This window comes from Helianthus annuus, chromosome 15, assembly GCF_002127325.2.
Source record: "Helianthus annuus cultivar XRQ/B chromosome 15, HanXRQr2.0-SUNRISE, whole genome shotgun sequence".
Classification (NCBI taxonomy): Eukaryota; Viridiplantae; Streptophyta; class Magnoliopsida; order Asterales; family Asteraceae; genus Helianthus; species Helianthus annuus.
In genome coordinates this window covers 6165489-6189225 of record NC_035447.2, presented here as the reverse complement: position 1 = coordinate 6189225, position 23737 = coordinate 6165489, and the positions used below count along the sequence as shown (strand labels likewise).

General features: G+C 34.4%; 3 protein-coding genes across 5 annotated transcripts; all 3 read right to left on the bottom strand.

The window, feature by feature from the left end:
- Positions 1-2996: 2996 nt before the first annotated feature.
- On the bottom strand, positions 2997-4127 carry LOC110914700. 3 transcript variants are annotated; one of them, XM_035984119.1, is made up of 5 exons: positions 3927-4127; positions 3745-3829; positions 3563-3628; positions 3391-3477; positions 2998-3283 (listed from the first exon to the last, which is right to left on the bottom strand). In XM_035984119.1, the coding sequence occupies exons 2-5, from the start codon at positions 3811-3813 to the stop codon at positions 3035-3037; spliced, it is 471 nt and encodes a 156-aa protein (XP_035840012.1). In that variant the 5' UTR covers positions 3814-3829; positions 3927-4127; the 3' UTR covers positions 2998-3034. The 3 variants fall into 3 exon arrangements, with proteins under 3 accessions (XP_022015160.1, XP_035840012.1, XP_035840013.1); XM_035984120.1 differs by having other exon boundaries at positions 3003-3283; positions 3757-3829; XM_022159468.2 differs by having other exon boundaries at positions 2997-3277; positions 3745-4127.
- Positions 4128-7529: 3402 nt separating this feature from the next.
- Positions 7530-11582, bottom strand: LOC110910314 (protein LONGIFOLIA 1). Its single transcript, XM_022154993.2, has 4 exons — positions 11314-11582; positions 10222-11187; positions 9566-9776; positions 7530-8251 (listed from the first exon to the last, which is right to left on the bottom strand). The coding sequence occupies exons 1-4, from the start codon at positions 11452-11454 to the stop codon at positions 7656-7658; spliced, it is 1914 nt and encodes a 637-aa protein (XP_022010685.1). The 5' UTR covers positions 11455-11582; the 3' UTR covers positions 7530-7655.
- Positions 11583-20197: 8615 nt separating this feature from the next.
- LOC110913197 lies at positions 20198-21169 on the bottom strand. The gene has a single exon (XM_022158041.1). The coding sequence runs from the start codon at positions 21167-21169 to the stop codon at positions 20198-20200; it is 972 nt and encodes a 323-aa protein (XP_022013733.1).
- Between the last annotated feature and the right edge of the window lie 2568 nt (positions 21170-23737).

Here is a 23737-nt window from a genome sequence, read left to right as displayed (position 1 = left end):
GATTCATACTTCTTATTATGCCTATGTGTTTGCTTTAATAAAACATTGTTTAAATTTAAAGGTATAATTTGCACAATTTATGTTTTTCATATAAGTTATAGACTGCGTTTTAGATATAACACTTAAGTGTACTTAGCTTTGATCTGACACTGGTAGAATGTTCACATTTAATAAGAAATCGGTCTACATGTATTTGAACATATAGCAAACACCTAAATGGTTTTGATTCTATTGTTTAAACTAAAAAAGCAAACACACATTCAAATTGATTTGTAGAAAAAAGATGAACTAAAGAGATTAGGAAAACATACCTTAATTCTCCAACTGGCTCTCCAAAGCTACTCAATATGATGATTGTTATCGTAAACAAAATTCGAAGAAAGAAAGACACTGTAAGGTCATAGAACTACATTATATAGAGCTAATATCCGAATTTTTCTCATGGAAGTTAATATTAATTCAGACAGTTAATAAATCATGGGATAGTGGGAAAGTGGGCTAAACTGAAAATATTTTTAAAATAACTGCATAATCAGTTACTAAACCTATAAGTTTTATATACCAGCTAAATTTTCATTTGAATTTTTTATAAACAAAGCTGAACTTCTGTAAATGTATCAACAAAAATATTAAACTATTTGATAATTCCGCTAATGAAGACATATTTATTAAAAACTTTTATGTGTACTGACATTGGAATACAATAACAATAAAAATATAATTTTATATTTATCTAAACATAATATATAAGCAATTCTTTATAAACAAATAATACACAAACAAATAGTAGAGTAAAAAGCAAACATTAACTAAAAAAAGAACATTACATCCGATGAAGGAATTTTTCAAAATTCAACAAACACTTCGAAGCAAAAAAAAAAAAAAAAAAAAGGATTACCAAACAACATGTATTACTGAAGACTTGCTGGCACAATAGTTTCCACATACATTGCTGTCCGTATAGCATGATTCCAATCGCTTGGTATGAAAAGGTCACATGTCTTCTTGTTCAAATCTATTTCATAAACCTCACCCCAATCTGTCATCACAAAACACTTTTCTTCTGAACTAACATGTGTAATTGAGCACCAAACTGGCGTTGGAATATAACTGATCTTCGGAAACAACATGACCTTCGTCCAATGCTCACCTTCATAACGCCATAGATCCACAGCCATATCTATAAACCCATGACTAACAAACACGTGAAGTTTGTTATTCATATTAACCAAGTTCCCCTGACATGTTTCACCATTGCCAACATATGGAAACCCTATTTCTGAAAACGTCTCTGTACTCACATCAAATCGAATTATGACAATATCACCAGCAAGCCAAAACTGGAATACAGTAAAATATAAACCATCCTCACAAAAAGTCCCCCCCCCCCCCGACCACACATAACCATTAGTATGGTAATGCCTTTTTTGTAAAAACGGTATTCTCTTCCAATGACTGGTCCTCCTTGAATAAGCCATAACATCAACTGTAAAACGACCACGTTTTATATGTAAAACTCTGTAATCATTAGAGGAATCGATGTATAGGCCAACAGCATCGGAGTAGATTTTGAAAAAACCATAAGACTTAGAATCAGATATGTTGATGCAGCTACGGATCAACGGATTCCAAATAAGCATTTCAAACGTATTGCGTAAACAAACACATAGAAGCCCATTCAAGCTTGATAAAATCCACACATCAGAAGGGCGAACATGAAACGGTAGGGTAATCATGGTTTTCTCATCGACTAAATCAACACCCGTGCTGGAAATAAAGCATGATTCCTGTCCAATACTAAGAATTTTTTGTCTAGACCCCTTACACATATGTCTACAGTGCATCATGACAAACTCCTTCGACGATATACATGACAACCATTCTTTACATACCTTCTTTGCACGACCTACACATTTTGCAGGAAGTCTTGGCAGTATCTCTGACATTATTAAGTCAGGACCAAGGTCAGGCAACTTAGTGTTCGACTCAGAGGCTGAGTAGAGATACCCCTTCAACTTTTTCATAACTCGATAGTTTCTGATATTAGATCTAGAAATACAGTAATACACGAATTTTAGGGATATTAGTGATATCTTATATAGAGCTACATGTCCGACTTTTAATGAAAACAGTTCATTTATTGAATAAAACATAGGTAGTTATTCAATCATGGGTTAGTGAGCAAGGATCATGACAAGTGGGTAAGTGGACTGACTTAGAAATAAACTTAACATAACCGAACGATTATATTAATTTCTAAAACCCTAAGTTAGTTACTTGATCATCGCTTAGTGGCCCGATGATCATGGTAACGTGACTAAGAAGGCTGACTTCAATATTAATTCAGTATAACCGTCTTTTTATATGTTTTTTTTTCAAAATATCTTATTCTTTTTCCGTTGTTATTTATATAACTGAATGCTAATTTTCACTCTAAATAATACAAAACTTATCATTTTAAAAAAACCTATAAAGGACTAAATATTTTTTAAAATACCTAAATAGGCCTCTTGTTTGAGAACACGGAATTTGTTAACATGAAACAGGATATTATTGGGTACTTAATTTTTCTAGATTGTTTTTCTATGACTTATGTGTAACTACTTATATAACTGTTGAAGTTATGCATATCTGGAATTTTATTTACGTATTTTGAAAGTAAAAGAAGATTTAACCTTTATAAACATACATACAAATTGGTGAAAACCACTACCTACATTTTCTTTTTTTTTCATAACAGAAATGTTTATTATTAAATAAACAATTAATCATCAACATATATGCTAAAACTTATTATAATAGTAACAAAAACAATGAGTTAGGAAAACTTAATCTAATTGATTGGTTGATTTTGATGATAACACATTATGTAATAAGTAATATAGTTAACATATAAAACATAGAAAAATAAATTGAAAAAAGGAAACTACATTTAAACTAAAAATAGTTGAACAAACAAACCTTAACAAACACTGACTTGAAAGGCAAAACATAAAAGATGACTATGACAAAACAGGACTTAAACTGAGTAAACTTAAAATTCAACCCATCCAACATGATCGTTGCAATTTTTAGTTATACGTGGAATCTTTGATCTTTTCAATGGACTATCCAAAGAGTCTGCTGTATCACTTAACTCAGACTCCAAATCATCTTGTTGTTTTGCCTTAGAATCATCTTTCTGACCATTCGAATCTTCACTTTGGGTAATATCAATGACCTCATCCCATTTCCAAGTTAGGAGCGCATGCTTTCTTTTAGCTTGTTTTTCTATGTTCTGAAACTACAAGAACTAAAAACATTAGTATAATACATTTTAAAAAAACATATAGGTGTGAAACAATCATGATGCACTTATGCAATGAAAACTTTATTTAAAAAAAACACCACCTGTTCAATAACCTCCCTATGCATTTCAGATTTGAATGGACTAAAATACTGTCCATATGAAATGATCTCTACACTTCCACTGTCCGTCTGAAACAATAAATTGATAGAATTTAACAAATCAGACTAAATATCAAAACAATTTTTATACATTAGTTGTGACTTAAAACGTTACCTTCGGAGAATCTTTCATTGGGCTGCATATTTGATTCTTCTTCGGTGTCATTGCATCAAAACCCAGCTGAAAAAAATTACAATTGCTACCATATATTAGAAGACTAAATATTTGGTGCAATTCACAAACAATTAGAAACCATCCACATGCTTTGCTAACTAATAATTTACATTCCAACTTACATTCCAACTTACTTTCTTTGCAGGCTGATCGTCTTCATAAATGTCCACGAAGTCATCCGAGATATCCATTGCTGCAGATGTGTTGCTGTATGAATACAGGAAGAGCGAAAAAAATTCAGAAGATTACACTACCTGAACTTGTATTATATAGGCACCAAAAAATGCAGTTAAGTGTCCACTACCCCACTAACTCCCTGAAAATAAGGAACACATTTTAAACCGCATTGCAACCTGCATTTCTGATTGGTACATCTTGATAAACTGCAGAAAACCGCAAGATCATGGGTGAGAGAGTGCTGAACTGCCGAGAACCGCTGCTTCTAGAAGGAATTTAGAGACTTTAAACGGCTGAGATTAAAAGTTGATGACTTTCTACGGCTGTAATTAGCCCAAAAGTTGGTTAGCAACAACGGGAACAATATAATATAGAATTCGTGTCCTATCCAATGTTGTAAAACAAGATTTACAAGACGAGTACTCTCTAAGTAATCATTACAAGGTGGGATGCCGAGACGATTTTCTTAGACTCCGCCTAATTACTCATAATCGATCAAACGCGGTCAACCTCGGCCATAATCGGATATAGTTGGTCAACTCGGTCAAGTTTGATTTAAAAAATAAAACATAATTTCTATGTCTGTCACATTTTAGAATGAATATCATTTTCAAGGTACAAATATATAACGCTTAAAAGTAATTGGCTTTGTTTATAAGAAATATTTTTGTGTTTTTTAAATTAAAATCATATATAACTCTGAAAAGTAATTGGCTTTGGCTATGAGAAATATTGGGCTTGCTAATGAATACGGCTTGGATTTTAGTTTTAAATTTAGATGTGAACCGTTAACAATGATATTAGGCGAATTGACTCATCACTTACCATAAATCCTAGCTAAGGTGTGGTTATCTCATTTCACAACTCATTTATGTCCCTTGAAGTCTTGAACTCTAAATAGTTACAGGCTCCCTGTCGTATTAAATTAACCAAATTTGAATTGATTTTTCTAAATGTATTTTGAATTTGGTTTGGATACTAATATACAATGCTTTTCCCAACATTACATGTTACACATCTTTTTGTTTTTGTTTCCTATCATGTCTAATAATACACAATGTGTGGTAACTACATAATCTCGGCCACATGTTACATTCTAGTCGAATCTCCCTTTGAGAATTTGTATTTTACTCAAAAAGTGTTCTTTATGCGAAAACTACATACTTTGATACACGTGTGAGTTTTTACTGGTTTAGAAAAATAATACCCGATGTATTTAAATCTATGTCAAGTGTATTTTGAATTGTTTTTTAATCACAAGAATAACTTAGTTTTTCAACCATTTAAAAATAAAATAGTTAACAATTTCTTTTATGTATTGTATATTTTTGTTCACGATAAATGATAACAACGAATGAAATATGACCCGTGTCCTAAAGATGTGTTGTCCGCTTATAGACGCGGACCTTTCCTATTTTGACATCAAAAAAGTGTAATTTTACTTCTTTTTTCATCGAGATGTATACTTTTGTCATAGAGCATAAACCAATCACATGACTTGTCACATAACAATATGATGGCATGCATGCCTTGAAGGTGTAAAATAAATCTTGTTGAAGCCAAATAACAGTGTAAAGGAAGGTACCATCTTAAAAGGTGAAAATCACGATTTATAAGTGAAAAAAGATTTTTTTTTTATTATTTAAAATAGTTTATTTTGAGGATTTTCGTGATATTCCCTTTTTTGTGGGACATTGACTATTGGTTTTAAATGCAGTTAATGACGACGTTGACATGCATCACCTGCAATGGTGTCGTACACTCGTACCAACTCGTAAATCATTGTTCTTAAAACGAAAAAGAAAAATTAAGATATTAATAAAATTATGGGATTTTTTTTAAACGTCAACTTCATTTTTAGAACTATATATTTTTATGTGCTAACATTAAAATACAATTGAGTGACTATTTACTTCATTAGAAACAAACCAACCCTGAAGACCAGAGCGGCACAAAACAAACAAACAAACTATATAATTACAAACTTACACCAATCCGACCAACGAATCGAACTATACTTCGATCTATAAATAATTAAACCATAAGAAACCCAAGGATCTAACGTCACTGAAAATCTCTTCCACCTTAGCTTGTTTCCCGGAAAATCTGGCCGCATTCCTCGCCTTTCAAATGCACCAACACGATATCACCACTATGCCGTGAACCGCTTCCATTTCAAAGAAAACAATCCAATTTGGGACCAGGCACCATGAGCTGATTTTTTTGCCAAAGAACAGACGATATCACACAAGAGGAAAACAAGTGTTCAACTGTCTCATCGGAATAATTGTAGAGAGGGCAACTGTCTTTAGAGACATACGCAGATTTGACTTTTGAACTTACACGACCCGTATTAGAAATACAAAGTGTGTAGATAGATGCTCGTGTACCAAACTACCAATAGAATTCCTTTTACATAATAGTAAATCATTTCACATGTCACTCGGCCCCCCACATGATCTATGACACACCCCCACACCCCTCAAAAACTTCAACTCTATAATTATGCCCCTCAAATATCATTTTCACCTTTACAGATAGTCTGAAGTCTCAACAACGACCCTTTCAAATTGATTCTTTTGTACGCTATCTAGTTTATCTTCTCATAAAATTTACATTTTGTCCCCTTTTAGTTTCTTAATGTGTCTAAACAATTCTAAAAACTTTTGGATTTCATTCCACCCAACAAAGTGTGACAACTACAAAGATATCATTAGAAAACAATTAGTTAGGATGGTTTCCATATTATCCTTATATTAATTTTTCCTTATATTAATTTTTCACGGTTTTGAACAGTAACTTTCAACGGTAAATTATCCTTATATTAATTTTTCACGGTTTTGAACAGTAACTTTCAACAGTAAATTGAATGAATTAACATATCAAATATATATATAATATATATTGTTACTTTTCAATAGCTACAACTACTACAAACATAACTTTGATATGTCCGTGGAAATAGTTGTTTTACTTGGTTGGCTAAAAGTGGCGGCAATCAATGCAAGGTTTATATATTTTTTTTATATATATAGTTAAATTTACGATTTTGCCTTCAGTTTAAACTAAAAATTCGGTTTTACCCCGAGCTTAAAATTACGATTTTGCCCTCAGTTAAAAATTACGACTTTACCCCAGTTCAAAATGAAATTATACTTTTGCCCCCAGCTATGGTCCTGCCAAATTACGATTTTATCCCCAGTTCAAAATAAATTTTATTTTTTTCCGCAGCTTAACCATTACGATTTTGCCCCCAGTTCAAAATAAAATTATTGTTTTGCCCTCAGTTCAAAATATGATTTTCCCGCCATTTCAAAATTACGGTTTTACCCCAGTTCAAAATTGCAATCTTGCCATCGTTTTTTTTTTTTTGACAAAACTATGGTAATGTTTTATTTTACTTGGTTGACTCAGTGTAGTTTTTATTCGTGCCACACAGCTGCCTATTATATATTATATATTATATATTAATTATAGAAGCTAATGAATAGTAATTTTAATATTAATTTTAATATTATAATAATATATACCTTTTGACAACCTTTATTATAATGTTATAAATATTAGTATATAAAAGTTGGATATAAAAGTTTTCTCAAAAAACAATAAAATAAACATTAATTTTATAATAACTCAATATTTACAATATTAGAAAATGTATCCTTCACCAAATAATTAAGCTTTCAAGTCTCAAACCAGAAAAAATAAGTAAGATAAGAGGGTATGTGAGTTAGCTCGTAAAAAAACTAAACTAACAAGAAAACACGAACAAACAAAAGAAACAAAACCATATCAGAGCAGAAAAACACCATGAAAATTACAATAAACTCTTTTCTGCTACTCATCTAGTAAACTTTTAGAAGACCAATTTCCGTCGAGTCCTAGAAAACACACACTCGCCGGAAAATTCAACAAGATCTCCGATCAGATCGCCAACCAAATCCTTAAAAATTAATCGCTCGACGTCCAGTATTACTTCCGACGTCTCAATCGGATAATCATCCCAATCCTTGACTTCAACCTCTTTTTTTAGAACGCGCGCAATTAATTCCAATAGGTCAATATCATCACCCGTGTTTATAATCAACTCCCGAATCTTTTGGAACTCATTCCAAATTTGTTTAACCGAAGCTCGAGAGTCTCTAATCGACACCTTCCATGGTGGCATTTGTCTATTTCTATCCAGCATTTCACTTATCACGTCGAACACAAGCTTTCGGTGGCCTTTTGATATATTAAAGACGTCGTCTGATATGTTTTTGGAATCGTAGAATTGTTTCTCGATTGACAAGAAGACGTTGGGATTGTCTCGTAGGTATTGTGGTGCTCGAAGTATCTTCGAGATGTAAATGAAATCGGAGTCATCTGATATGAGTTCTTCGTGTTCTTGTTGTTGTGTCGGTGAAATTTGAGTGGTCCAGTTGTCGTCATCGAAATCAATGGCTGGAGATGCTGATTTGCAAACAGTAAGAAAAACTATTCAGAATCCGTACATGGTTTTCCATCACTGATTATTGTTGAAAAGAGTGAAAGACTCGTTGTAGGACTATTTTTTGTCACATGAGTTACAAACTTACAATCATTATGTAGAAAATAATTACTAGTTATATTTAGAAATTTATACACTAAATAATCGAGTTAAACGTCATTTTAGTTGCTGTGGTTCGAGTCATTTTACTAGTTTAGTCCAAATGTTTGAAACGTTGTCGTTTTAGTCCACTAAGTTAACTCCATCCATTCTTTATGTTAGCTAGAAGGGCAATTCGGTCATTTTATATATGGCTGAATTGGCCTTCTAGTTAAAAGAATTACATATAAAATAACCGAAATTCTCTTTTTGTTAACAGAAAAAATGGATGGAGTTAACTCAGTGGATTAAAATGACAACGTTTCAAACCTTTAGACTAAACTGGCAAATGACCCAAACCACAGGGACTAAAATGACATTTAACTCAAAATAATCATATTTAGAAGAGTAAAATGATAAAATCATCCCTGAGGTTTAATCATTTTTGTTTGTTACATACCAAAATTCCCCTGAGATTTGCGTTTTATTACCATTGCATCTTTGAGATTGGCAATTCATTGCGACTTTCATCCTTCAAAATTTGATTTTCAGGGATGAAAATGACAAAATTTCGAACTTTTTAGATGAATATGACACCTCAGGGACGAAAGTCGCAAAAGTGGTCAGTCCTCGGGGACGAAAATACATCTTAATCTATTTAGAAACATAATTAGTAACATAAAAACATATTTATTAACTTAAATCATATTTATCTTGTCTTCTTCGTTTGAGAGTCGATTGGTTTTTCAAGACACTATTGGTTGAACCGATGGACCGAGATCCATCGGTTTAGTTTGGTTTTTGGTTTAGTTTTGTTATGGGGTCGACTATACCGACACCCTCGTCGAATGGCGTTTGAGGTTGAACCAAACAACTGTTTGGCCTCCTCCTGAATTTCAAACGGCCGTTTCCTCTTCGTGAAACGGCCGTTTGATGACGTAGAAAACGAGGATGTGGGTATAACATACCCTTTGTTTTCATTTTCCAAAAATTGAATGCAAGTAGATGCACTCATTATATCCAGACGCTGTAAAAATTTGTTTTGATGGCTCAGTGGCAGATATGATAGTAAATAAAACAAAAATTATTGTATATACATTTTTGACAGTGTCTTAATTTTTGATCAACCACTATAACCAACTGACAACTGTATCATGTGAACAACACAATGAAAGTTTGTTTTTACTTTTTTTTGTTACCTTTGAAATCAATGCTGTATGAAGGAGAGGATGACTCGTCCTTGTCAAATCCCGGGTCAAGAACCGACACTGGACTCGGTAAAACTGCGGCTGAACTCGGCGGTGACTCGCTGGCGGAGGAGGCATTATTCATTTCCGCTATGCTATGTAGCAGCTTATCACATCTCTCTAACAAAAGTTTTCCATCTTTGTAACCATTCCATTCGGATACCTGCAATTTGGCGTAATTAGTTTAAAATTACACAGTTTTTTTTTTTTTTTTAATTTTTTATAATAAAACGACTACTCACACGCCCTCTAATTCTGCTACTAATTTACATCATTTTGCACACCACAACGTTATCTAACACCTTGGTGCTGCTAGACAAAACGCCCTATATTAGGGATGAGCAAATACCGACACCGTCCCGATCCCGAAAAATACCGATCTCGAATTTTGTGTAAACTTGGTACCGATACCGAAATATGTCGGCGTGGTACGGTATCGGTATTTTGAGGGTAAAATTCGGTATTTTACCGATACCGTACCGTACCGATACCGAAAATGCCAAAAAGTGGATACCGTTTCCGGTACCGAAAAAATTCGGGATCGGGACGGTATTTTATACCAATTGCTCACCCCTACCCTATATACTTAATATTGTACATTTGCATACCTCTAGATTGGTTGCAGAAGCTGATTTAGCAATGCTTTTTGATATTGGGGATGATTCGTTATCCCTAACATCTTTTTTGATGAAATTTTGCTTCGGAGAATTAACGGAATTTGATTCCGTTAATTTATGGTGTCTCGGAGATCGGTTGGTGATGGAGTGATACCCGGATCCGGGTTTTTTCGGTGTAAGTTTGGGAGAATCAAGTGGTGAAGTTGATATATTAGAAGACGCGATAGATCTTCTTTCAATTTCAATGCTCAATGGTCTTCTTTTGACAATCGAGTTGCAACTTTTTAAGTTGCTTTCGATTCTATTAGTTGAAGTTGTTGCTACTCTCGCCGGAATCCTCACACTCCTATCATTTACAGATCTATGTTGATCAACTTTCGCGGCTAATGATCGCCATTTTTTCAGCTGAATGCTGGATTCATTCGGATCGTAAACAAAGTTCTGTTGGCTGTCTCGGTTTGAACGATTCGTTGAATGTAGAAGACCTTTAAGCTGCAAAACTTCTAGAATTTGTTTCAATGCATTCAAGTCATTAAACTGTTCATCCATTCCTCTCATCTTCAATCTCTTCTCCAACTCTCCATCTATCGTCAATGCCACCCGATTTTCCAAACTCCGGGGAGATGTTCTAGAACATTCCGGCTTCAAATTATGTGCCTGATTCGGCTGTTTCACTTGAAAATTGTTGCAGTCTATGTCTATATACTTCGAGTGAACCGGATCTCTCGAAACCCTAGACTCCGAGCCCGTTCTCCGTATCGGTTTCTCTAGTGTTGTCGACAGAGACTCGAGTCCCATGAGTCTTGCGACCACACTAACTGTCGGCATGCTATCCAATTCATTGATGCATTTTACCGGATACATTGTCCGGTCTTTCTCCGGCTCTAGTTTTTCGAGTTCTTTACAGAACTCTTGTGAGTCACCGGAACTTATCGGCTCCGGTGACTCACCGACACTCTGTAGAACAGATTTAAAAAATTGAGAAGTTAGTGTATACGGTTGAACTAAATCAAAGACTTAAAGATATATTGATTTATTTATTTACACATTTAACGTATGAAAAAAAGGTGAAGAAGATCTTACAGGTGTGAGGCGTTTAGCGGAATGTATCCGTTTTCGGGCCAGAATCTGTTGCCGATCAAAGATATGAAGAAAACTAGACATGCAACCGATTTGTTTCTCCATTCGTTTCTTGTCATTGTGTCGGTGAACGAGCTCGGCCATTATGTTGTTTCTGGACGAGCTCCGACCGACCAACGTGTGTACAGTTAGTTACACCAGCAGCACAATTGTTACTGTTTCTTAAAGCATAATTCGACGGTATTCTTTTCCATCACTATTTGAGCTTTTATTTGCTGCAAGTGATAGATACTTTAAAGGGTGAACCAAGTGGTCGTGAGGACAGACGGAGGTGGGGTACCCTTCTGATACGGAATGAGTTGTTTGTCACTAAATTTACTATGCCAATTAATCGCTTTAAAAATGTAACAAAGATATAAATAAAAAGTTCCAACAACAGTACATTTATAGGATTTTTTTTATATAAATTTTGGAATATTCTATTTTAAAACATTGGTGATGCACTGATGCATTCTGAGCAGAACATAGAGCTTAGACTGCGGGGTATGGGGCGGGGGTTTGGGCGTGGGTGGGCTGAAAACGCCCAAGCCATCACCCCGGGTGGGCATGGGTTTGGGCGTGGCCCCTTTTTCGTGGGTTTGAAGCCAGGCGTGGAGCGGACTAGCAAGGTGACATGGCAGGCTCTCAATGGCTATGTGTCAACTCATGCCCCCAACCTAAGCTCCCAACTCAAGCCCCACCATACCCCATAGGCGTGAGTTTTTTTTTTTCCATTTTTTTCCCATTCCACGTGTCAACAAATGCCCCAACCCAAGCCCACCATACCCCACAGTCTTAGCCATGGCTTATGTTTGAGACGATACCGGAGCTTGAAAAGGAGGGGTTATACGCCAGGTGGATGTTACGTTAGTACGCGTCAGAAAAATAGCTTGGTACAAAAAACGGAGAAGTGGGACGGGGTGAAAGTGTGACGTTATTCGATACGTGACGCACACTTATTGTTATTATTATTTCATTTTTAAAATTATATAAAATCTATTAAAATTAAAAAAAAACATTAATACTAATTTAATAAATAACATTAATTAAAAAAACCATTACATAATTTTAAAAAACCAAACAAATAAAAAATTTCAAAAAAAATGTGATAAAAATTGTTGAATAGGTTGGGCTTTATAAGGTGAGTTAATATATATATATATATATATATATATATATATATATATATATATACTAGGTTATAACCCCGTGTATTACACGAGGTTGAATAAATAAATTTTATATACTAAATAATGAAACAATATATCTTTAAAAACCTTATTTATTATACGTGTTGAATAAATATAATTTTATATATTAAATAATAAAAAAGTTATATCTATAAGAACCATATTGTACATGTTGAATAAATGTAATTGTATATACCAAACAAAAAAGTTTTATCTTTAAAACCACGTGTATTGCATTGGTTGAATAAATGTACAATTGTTTACCAAATAATAAAATAATACATCTTTAAAAAATCTTATTTATAACACGGGTTGAATAAATGTAATTTTATATACCAAATAATAAAAAAATTACATCTTTAAAAATATGCGCATTACACGGTTTGAATAAATGTAATTTTCTGTACTAAATAATAAAAAATATATATTTTTAAAAAACCCCGTGTGTTGTACGAATTGAATAAATCTAATTTTATATATCTAATAATAAAAAGTTATATCTATAATAAATCTAATTTTATATCTATACTAAATAATAAAAAGTTTCGTAAAATCTATTTGACACCAAACTAAACAAAACGTTCAAATATAATTAATTCAAATAAATAATATTATAAATGAGAAGGAGATTAAACTAAATAATTGTAGAATTATATATAGGCCTATCATGGTATCTTTAACTTCCGTTTTGACGAATTATACGTATATACTCTAGAGTATTACAGTCATATGACTATTTTTAACATATTTATCCTTTTTGCTTATTGATAAGAAACATGTGAACATCACCTTCCAAGTGTTCTTAGTTTCATGTTTACTTTCTCTCTTTCCTCTTATCCCTCTCCATTATATTTTGTAAACAAAATATCATCATGTGCTAGTTTTACAAATTTATGAAACCGAAAATAATCATGTCCTAGGTAGTCTTAGTATTATTGGAATTTCCATTTGATTCATGGTTTCTGTTAGTTACTTCGAATTTCCTTGTTTATTTTCTGTCTGAGGTATGCGTGTATCCCAAAAACGTGAAAGGCTGAAACCGGTAACCACTTCATTTAGCTGCAGTGTGATGACAGTTTAAACCCATTTAGTTGTTTTTTTTTTGTTTTTTTTTCGTTTATGATCTACCCAACTGCAATATGAGTTCAGCTAATATGTTCAGTTTAATTTATTTCATTACGTACAGGTCGATACATAAAAGGTTTCGTTGAAGGGAATATAATGATGGGTATTGGTCGATACATCTTAGTTTTATATCTATTATTCTATTTATGAACATTACACGGTGGAGGTGAGTAACGGTGTGAGTGGTAGTTGATGGTTTGTTTTGAAGGTTGTAGACAGAGAAAGCAGAGGGTGATAGTTTTAGGTTTAAAAAGAAATTACATTTCAGACCCTGTACTTGTGAAATTTCAAAAAAAAAAAAAAACCCTATTGTTTCTAACCCAGTTAGGCATTTGGATGAAAATGACAAAAAGTTACAAACGTGAGGGGCTATTTGGTACAAAAAAGTCATTTTGGACGAAAATGACAAACATGCCCAAACCTCATGGACGATTTTGGAAATTAACTCTAATAATTATCCATAAGATATTAAACTAATAATATTTAGTAGGAGGATTATCTATAATATAAGATATTAAACTAAATAATATTTAGTAGGAGGGTTATCTATAATTAATTAGAAGAAATTAAACTAAAATTATAATTATCTATAAGAGATGGTCTAATATGATGACAAGTGTCCCAAAAGTGGTTTCTTTTATTATATAGTATAGATTTTAAATTGAATTAAAAAAAAGAGCTGTTGGGGTTCAACGACAATAACCTCAATCAATTGAACTACGCCACCTTATCACCACAATTCATTCCACGCCGGTGGAGATGTTGCCGCACCACTCATAACGCCGCCTTTCACGCCGTTTGCGGGCCGGTGTGCCCAACGTGGAGAGGCCACAACGCCAAAAAAACCCACGCCGTTCGCGGGCCGGTTATGGTGGTGGCAGGGTTCCTAGTTGAAATTAGTTTTTTATCTTTTAATTATAGGGGTAATTTGGTTATTTAACAAAACTTAACAATATAAATCTAACTATGTTAGAAATTTGGACTCAAATGGTTAAGAAAAGGGGCTATAGGGACTCAGGGCGAACATTTTAATTTTAGACTCAAATAGTAAAACCACTAAAACATGAACGCAAAAAGTAATTTACCCTTAAATTTATATCAAAGTTCTAAAACGAGCCAGAAATATATAAAGCTCATTAAGTTCAGGCTTGTTTACATTTATCTCAAAGTTTTAAAGCGAGCCAGTGGCACTCATAAGTGGACCGGCTTGTTTACACTGCTAGATAAAACTAGGTATAACTCATGATTCGAACTACTGAAAATATTAGGTTATTAAATTTAAAATAGTATTTACAAAATTAGTTGTTTATTAAATTATAAAAAAAGATTAAGAAGTATTTGAGGATAATTCAATCTGGAAATATTGATCGTCTAAGATAGTAAGATTCATTTTAGCAAGATATCAATAATTTGCTAGTTATTATTATTTTTTTAGGATGATGACTTTCTTCTCTTTGGTCACCACACTTCTTAAATTGGAGGAGTAATGTTGGCTTACTCCGACCAGTCTATGTTGTCTTAACTAGGGCTGTAAACGAACCGAACGAACACGAACAAAGCCATGTTCGTGTTCGTTCGTTAAGGAAATTAACATGTTCGCGAACTGTTCACGAACGAATACCGAACATAAGTTTATGTTCGTGTTTGTTTGTTAAGGAAATTCAGTTGTTCACGAACAGTTCGTGAACACTGGTCTCGAACACAAACGAATGCAAGCAAATAACAACGAATGTAAAGGAACATTTAACTTGAAAATAAAAAAAAACAAAAAAAAACATTGTTATCCTTAAACATTGGATATAAGTAGTTAAATACAACCATCAAATGATAAATCAAAACACAAGAAGTCTACTACACCACTAAGCGATAAATCAAGGTTAACTAACATAGACATAACTATCCCAGAAAATGTCTTCGAGTGTCCAAATTTTAGCTAACTTAAAAAAAGACAGGGTTTCAAGTTTTCAATATGTTTAGATAAAAGATTTATTATTTATTATTTTTAATATAATCGAACGAACACGAACGAACGAACATGAACAAATGTAAACGAACAGATTACCGAACGTTCACGAATGCAGTCGAACGAACGAAACCTGTGTTCGTGTTCGTTCGCTAAGCTAACCGAACGGAATTTTTTGTTCGTGTTCGTTCGTTAAGCTAATCAAACGAACATAAACGAACTTCCCGCCGAACAGTTTACGAACTGTTCGCTGAACGTTCGGTTCGTTTACAGCCCTAGTCTTAACCGGTCTCACGCTTGTTAGAGAAATTTTTTTTAAAACAATTTATATTTATTATTTTGTTTAAGTGTCTATTAAACTAAAATTTAGGATTATTGAAACAAAATCAATAAGGTAGCGTTCGTTTCATGGAATGGAATGGAATTAGGAAGTTTTTCTTTGTAAAATTGATCTTGGTTGGGGGAGGGAGGAATTTGAAATCCAATGAATTTCTTTAATCAATGAAATTTGTGACTATTTCAACATTCCATTCCATTCCTTCATTAGAGTGAAGGATTTCTAAGGAATGTTGAAATAGTCACAAATTTCATTAATTAAAGAAATTCATGGGATTTCAAATTCCTCCCTCCCCCAACCAAGATCAATTTTACAAAGAAAAACTTCCTAATTCCATTCCATTCCATTCCATGAAACGAACGCTACCTAAGTGTTTATGGTTTTGTCTTGTTGGAGTCAAGTGTTTTGTAACTTAGTGTTGGTAACTTGGCACCGTCCCTCACTTCAAAGACCCTGCTGCATTTGTAGGAGCCTCCTCGCTCACCCATTTGTCCTCATAAAAACTTTTATTTAAATATTTATTTATGTATTATTAAATATTTTTAATAATATTAATTATTAAATATTTTTAATAATATTATAAAAAGTTATAATTTTCTATTGCTTTTTTATAGTATTACATATACCTTTATTAATATTAAGTATTTAAGTATTACATATACTAGATGTACATTTGAGTATCCATGTTTCTTAATCTAACAAACAGAAGGTGATTTTTCTTTGTTTCATTATTTTTTTATAGCGAATCTAGTTCTATCAAAAACAAAATTCTGGTTCTTTGACGTTGAGAAATTGACGTGCACGACCTTCTGCACTCCATCTATAGCTTCAGAGGCAAGATACCTGAAAGTATCAAAGGTAAAGAGAATGAAAACATTTGGAACCAATACTTCTAGTTAGGGCTGGCATAACGGGTCAACCCGATCTGTTAAGACACGAACACGATAAGACACGAACCCGAAACATGTAAACACGAACTCGACACGAAATCTTATCGTTTAAATTTTCGAAACACGAACACGAACCTGTTAATAAACAGGTCACACGAAACGACCTGCTAAGACACGAAAAAGTTACCAACGTATCATACGACTTGTTTAAGACACGAACACGACCTGTTAAGACACGAACACGACCTGTTTAAGACACGAACACGACCAAATTGGGGAAGCTGTGAACAAGATTGGGAATGGTGGTATTTGTGAGAGAGATTTAAAAATTAGTGTTTGGATTGTGGAAAAAGAACTGCGTATGTTTGTGAATAATTCATCCCAGGTTCCACAACTGACAACCCCATGTCTACACCCACATAGAATATTTTTTTTTTTAATTTTTAATTATTAACATGTACTTAACGGGTCTTAACAGGTTAACGAGTTTTAACCTGTTTAGACACGAAACATGTTAAGGTCAAACACGAAACATGATAACTTCGTGTAGGTTTGTATCGTGTTATCATGTTCGTGTCAGAATTATCAGCCCTACTTCTAGTACTGTTGTAGAGTCCCATTTCCGGCTAAGCAAGTGTTTTTTTAATCAAGATGAAACATAAATTATATTGTTATATTTAAAAATCGCTACAAAAGTAGATGCAACTGCCATTCATTTATACGTGTTATTTTAGTTTATGTCTAGTTGAATAAAAAAAACAAACATAAGACAAGATGACAAATGTCATAATTGGGGGTTAATGTAAACCTAAACGTTTGACTCGATTAGATTTGATGTCACATGCATGGGTTCCATTTGGAGATTCTGACCCTTCTACCAAGAATCTATTATTAATATTATATTAAAAGACGTATTTAAAAATTTCTTAATTTGACTTTGAATACCAGATTGATAAAACTCTAGTTAAAATTTATATAAGTCTGAGTTTCTTGAATAAACTATTGAAGGTTAAACTCTGTTGCTTTTTTTTAAACGGCTAACTATTTTTCATGTGTAAATCCACCATTTCAGAGCTATGTCCAAAGACCGACTACTCGACCACCGCTAGAAAGCGTAGCACACCCACCTGATGCGCAGAAACCCCGTAGAATAGGTAAAACTACCCCCCTCCCCCCCAGACTCGAACCCGGGTAAAACCCCGGGCCAAGCCTTCACCGAGATGGGAACAACCACTGCACTGCAGTGGAAGACTCAGATCCTCACGTTGCTATAAAACAAAAATCATATGCCTAGTGAAATTACAAAAAAACATAGTAAATAAAAAAACATAACATAAAAACAATCCTTGGAGTTTTTTTATCTCATTTTATTTTATTCTCTCTCCTCGTATCGTTCTCTCTACAACGTCTCTCTCCCTTCCTTTCTCTTTCACATCAGCCAGGGCTGCGACAAATGGATCCCGCGTTGAAAATGATCTTAGGAGAAAAACAATCTTGAGAAAACTACCATTTTTTTTAAATAATTAAATGTAGACAACATGGTTAAAAGAGCATAGAATTATTATTGTTTCTGGGGATGAATATCCCCATAAGAAACAAACCTTTTTGATCATCGGGTTAACTTGACTGGAGACACTTTGAACCATAAATGTCATTTTTAGACGCTTATGTGATGATTAAGATAGTCACATGGAGGTTGACGTTCTTTGGGGCGAGGTCACCCTCGGCCTAAAACAGGACTTCAGTATGTTATTTATGTGGCCACCCTTGGCCTGAAAGCCTATTCCTGTAGCGACTGATGCTTCTACTAAGAGCCTTCAAAAGAGTAAAGTTGGTAATCCGTTGTTTCCATACTTGGTTATGAAGATCCTCACTTTTATTGATTCCCCATATTATTCATAATCACTTAAATAATACATTCTTACATTCACAACCACATTAAAATATAGGATAGGAGATGAACAGTAAACCCTCCTATATAAGGGTTTACTTTTGTTTTTCATATAATTTGGGGTATAGGGTACGAGGATGGGTATACGGTCCAATGTAAGAGTAAAAATGAATAAAATCTCATATTTTCTTTATAAATAAGGTATTTTGAAGGGATATGAACTCCATTGTGTGTGTTCTTAGACTTGACTAATGATTAATCAAACGAAAAGTGGGTCAAGGGTAATATATGACATTAAATCTGTTTAGAGATCAAATAAAAATAAAGATGTTAGATGTGCACAAAAAACCCGAATCCGAAAAAAAACCCGAACCCGGGTCTTAGAAAAACTGGGTTTTTTAAACCTGGACCCGACCCTACCCGTGTTGGCCCCAAATAGATCTTTGATCTCTATACAATCGAATAACTTGAATATAAACTGAATATCTGAATACAATTGATGATAGTGATTTACAAATGAGAAATCTATCCCTATTTATAGTATCTAAAGGGTGCGATCCAATAGACGCATATCTTCACGAACGGGTGCGTCTCTTGAATATGTAGATGGAATTAAACATGAAGGGGTGCGTCATTTGATTGAAAAGTCATGTCCCTTGAATCCTTGTGTGGCTGCGAAAATCTGCAGGTGTGTCTCCAAGGGATTTCGCCATCCTTGGGGTGGTAGTTAACAAGTTCTGATTTGTCACAAATAGTCCCTCAACTTTGTAACTGCCACTATTTTCTTTAATTACCATAAAAATCCTTGTAGTTTAGGATGTGTAGGGATTATAACTTTCATTCACCCCCTAATCACGAACATCCTTGAGTTGTTGTAGATCTTGAACTCCGAACAGTTTTATCTTCTTGAAACTCCTCGGTATCCAACGTTTCACACAGATCTTCTTATTCACCAACCTTGCTCCTCACGAACCTTGTTTCACTCGAACTCGCTTCACACGAATATTTTGCTTCACACTTGTCTTGACCGTACTTGATTTGTATCACACGAACCTCCTCTTGTGTAGTTGTCTCAACACGAACTCCACCGGTCTGGATTAACTTCCCCATCATCATATCACATGAATTAAATCCATCTCACATAGATTTTAAACAATCTAACTCACTCAGATTTGTCTTGCGGTTGTATCAGACAACAATTCCTTTTTCTGACCCAGTCACAGGATTACTTGTGTCTTCTTCTTGATCTATCACAGATTAAATATCCTCTTCACGGTTGTCTCTCACAACGGGTTCTTTATCATTGATTGCTTCCCTCACGGGTTCTTCACTTTTTCTTGATCCATTCACTAGATTGTTTTGTTGTAAATTTCACAGGTTATCTTCCTCCGCATCACACGGTTTTTCTCTTTGATCGTTTCACACGACCAAATTCCATGTTTCTACTTCTCTTCAATCGTGTAGGCACATCAGAAGTGCCGGTTCATCATCTTCCATGTCAACCAAGAGTGTCTCATTTTCTTTGGTTTTCTTGGTTGGGCATTCGTAGGCATAGTGCCCAAGTTTCTTACATCTGTAGTAAGTGATTTTCGACTTATTTCTCATAGTCGGTGTCTCTTGCTTGCTATCATCCCTTTGTGGTTTGTCGGTTCCTTCCGACTCGTAAGAGGTGTGTCCTTCACCCCTATGTTGAAAATTGCCTCTCCCTCGGCCTCGTGACGGACGGAATCTCCCTCGTCCATGATTTCCAACATGTTGTCCATGACCCGCATACAAGAGTTCTTCTAGATTGTTCACGGGGCTTACCCTTTTCTTCAATTTTAACCTTTCTTCATACATTTTTAATCTACCAATAGCCTTGTCTAACGTCATTGTGTCTAGATCGGAGTATTGCTCGATTGATGCAACTATCTGAATAAATCGATCTGGCACGGCGTTTAGAAGTTTTCGTACCAGAGTAGATTGATTCAACGTTCTTCCGTACTTGCTTGCCCGTGTAACAATACTATTAATCTTTTCAGTGAACTCGTCTATGGTGTCATATTCTTTCATTTGCAATAACTCAAATTCTGACATGAGTATATGTAAACGCGCATTTTGCACACGGTCTACACCAACATGTCTAGTCTTGAGATTTTCCCAAATTTCCTTTGCAGTTTTACAACTTGCAACTTGCAATACAACATTCTCTGGTATTGCTTGGAACAGATATGCAATCACTGCTTTGTCCTTTTTCACATCTTGTTGCGTAGTGTTTGTGGGTTCTATCATCTTCCAAAGTCCATTTGCTTCTAGTATGGTTTTGATGCGTATTGCCCATACGGTATAATTTGTAGGTTTTAAGATTGGACATTGGTAGTGAGTCAGAGATCCCACATCCTTGTGAATTACAATTTGGCCCGAACCTCTCGATTTATCAGACATGTTTCCGAACGATTTTGACTTTTACAAAATTTGCAAACAAACAACCTCTTTTGTTTTTAATAATTTCCTTACCACCAATACGAACCACTGTACCGGTAAACTTTGACTTTCTAGAACCTTTAATTCTTAACCCGCGTATAACCCCAATGCGTAATAACCAATCAATCTAATTCGCACTAAACCCCGGAATCAAAACCCTAGATTCCTAACCCTGGTTCGACCCTGAACCGAAAATAAACTAACTTGCGAATTGAGAAAGAACAATAAAACCTGATCGCGAATTCCCTGCGACGCCTAGAGTCTGATGCTCTGATACTAATTGTTGGCCCCAAAATGGATCTTTGATCTCTATACAATCGAATAACTTGAATATAAACTGAATATCTGAATACAATTAATGATAGTGATTTACAAATGAGAAATCTATCCCTATTTATAGTTTCTAAAGGGTGCGATTCAATAGACGTGTCTCTTCACAAACGGGTGCGTCTCTTGAATATGTGGATGTAATTAAACATGAAGGGGTGTGTCCTTTGATTGAAAAGTCATGTCCCTTGAATCCTTGTGTGGCTGCGAAAATCTGCAGGTGTGTCTCCAAGGGATTTCGCCACCCTTGGGGTGGTAGTTACCAAGTTCTGATTTGTCACAAATAGTCCCTCAACTTTGTAACCTCCACTATTTTCTTTAATTACCATAAAAACCCTTGTAGTTTAGGATGTGTAGGGATTATAACTTTCAACTCGTAGGGTAGGGACCAGGTATGCATATTCTGTTCAATACCCAAACCCGAACCTGAACCCGTGTTTTTTTCGTACCCGGGTTTTCAGCATACCCGGTTTCGATAAACTTGAACCATTTTTTTGATTAAACAAAACTTGTTTCTGCTTTGTGAGTAGGCTTCTAAACCGTTCGACCCATTTAGTCAAAACTTCAAGGAATGAGTTATGCTGGGTGTAGGCGAATATGAGCGGGTTGGGTAAAGGGTCGGGTCAACAAAAGGGTTGATGTTTAGTGGGTAGGATCGCATTAAATATGTTACAAAAACTATTACCAAAATAACGATCCAGATGTTTAAACGTAGCAATACTGGGTGTGCTATGTGCAAACTGTTAAAAGCGTTCGACCCAGGCTTACTTCTAGCTAAAGCAACAATCTAACACACCAACATATATGTAGGCTAGCCCATATTGACCCATTTTCATGTAATAAATGGGCAGCGATTACCTTCTCTAATGTTAAGTAGCAAATCTTCATACTCCATATATGCTCCCTCAACGATTCAAATAATTCGCAATGCTCCTGGCAAACACCGCATTTTGGCTGATGCGCAAGAATGGTGAGATGGATATCTTCATGTGTGCAGCGAGGTGATATTTTTTCTTGAACTGCTGAAAATCAAGCTGCAAATTTATGCAATAGTCGCCATATATAACCAAAAAAAATAGATGAGATATTTGCCAAAGGTTAGAATAATAAGTGACTAGAATGATGAACACCAAAAAACAAACGACTAAACGCTCATTGCAAACCACAGCCACAGGGACCAACCAGACATTTAAAATCTTTAAATTAATTAGATAAGTTTATTAAATTTAATTAATTGAATTATTTTGCTTTATGGTTGAGTCAGGAGAGGATGCTTGGACTCCAAGCTAGCTAATGGTGTGTACCGTAGATAATTGCCGTAGAGTTGTTTTTTGTAATTGGTTTTGATCATAAATAAAATAGTCGGAACAAACGTTTTGTTCTAAGTCTGAGTTCGGGCTAGGCAATGTGACTGTTGAATGTTGATGTAACAAACACTTAGGTTTTATTAAGTATGATCCATATGAATGGAACCCGCCGTGATTGAGATTAATTATCTAAACCGCTCCAACATTAACTCGATTTTTTTAAACCAGGCCAAAAAATACTTTTATTGACCCGCTTTTTTGGTACAACTCGGTCAGGGGCGGAACTAATTAAGAATGAGCCGTAGCACGGGCTACGGCTCAACCCCGTATTCATATTCGCAGTGTAATTTTTTTTCGATTTTATACATAGCCTACCCAAAAATATATACGAGGATACCCCTAAGAGAAAATTATGAAACTTGATATCATTCATTAAGCCCAAAACATATTTAGTAACAAAGCCTAAATAATTAGTTTTATGATAATTAAGCCCAAATTTTAATAATTAATAAAGCTCATATAATAGAAAGAGTGATCTTGTGCATCTTATGGTTGAAATAAGAACACATAGTTCTTGTCATTTGGTTTTTTGGGTAGTAAAACTAGCTTTGGTTTTACTGGTTGCAACCGCAACCGTTGAAAAATGTTTTTTGAAAATTAAAGATTATCAAGAGGGATTTACGCAATCGAATGGGCCCGTAATTTTTGAACAATGGCATGTTTATGCTGTCGAAAAGGATTTTTTTCATAAAGTAAAAGACGACGATATGATGGAACGATTTCAATCTATGAAAAAGAAGAGGCCAAATCTATTAGTTATTTGTTTAGTTTATTTATATATTTATTGTCTTTTTTTTAATATTGTATGATTGCACGATAAAAAATTTTTTTAGGA

Bases quoted from the DNA above. Each gene is read 5' to 3' on its own strand.
- LOC110913197 (XM_022158041.1), bottom strand. From the start codon at position 21,169: ATGTCTGATAAATCGAGAGGTTCGGGCCAAATTGTAATTCACAAGGAT.
- LOC110914700 (XM_035984119.1), bottom strand. From the start codon at position 3,813: ATGGATATCTCGGATGACTTCGTGGACATTTATGAAGACGATCAGCCT. The intron at 3,629-3,744 runs GTAAGTTGGAAT...AATTTTTTTCAG, and splicing joins CAAAGAAAGTAAGTTGGAAT to CTGGGTTTTGATGCAATGAC. The intron at 3,478-3,562 runs GTAACGTTTTAA...TTATTGTTTCAG, and splicing joins CAATGAAAGATTCTCCGAAG to ACGGACAGTGGAAGTGTAGA.
- LOC110910314 (XM_022154993.2), bottom strand. From the start codon at position 11,454: ATGGCCGAGCTCGTTCACCGACACAATGACAAGAAACGAATGGAGAAA. The intron at 11,188-11,313 runs GTAAGATCTTCT...TCTGTTCTACAG, and splicing joins CCGCTAAACGCCTCACACCT to AGTGTCGGTGAGTCACCGGA. The intron at 9,777-10,221 runs GTATGCAAATGT...GCCAAATTGCAG, and splicing joins CTTCTGCAACCAATCTAGAG to GTATCCGAATGGAATGGTTA.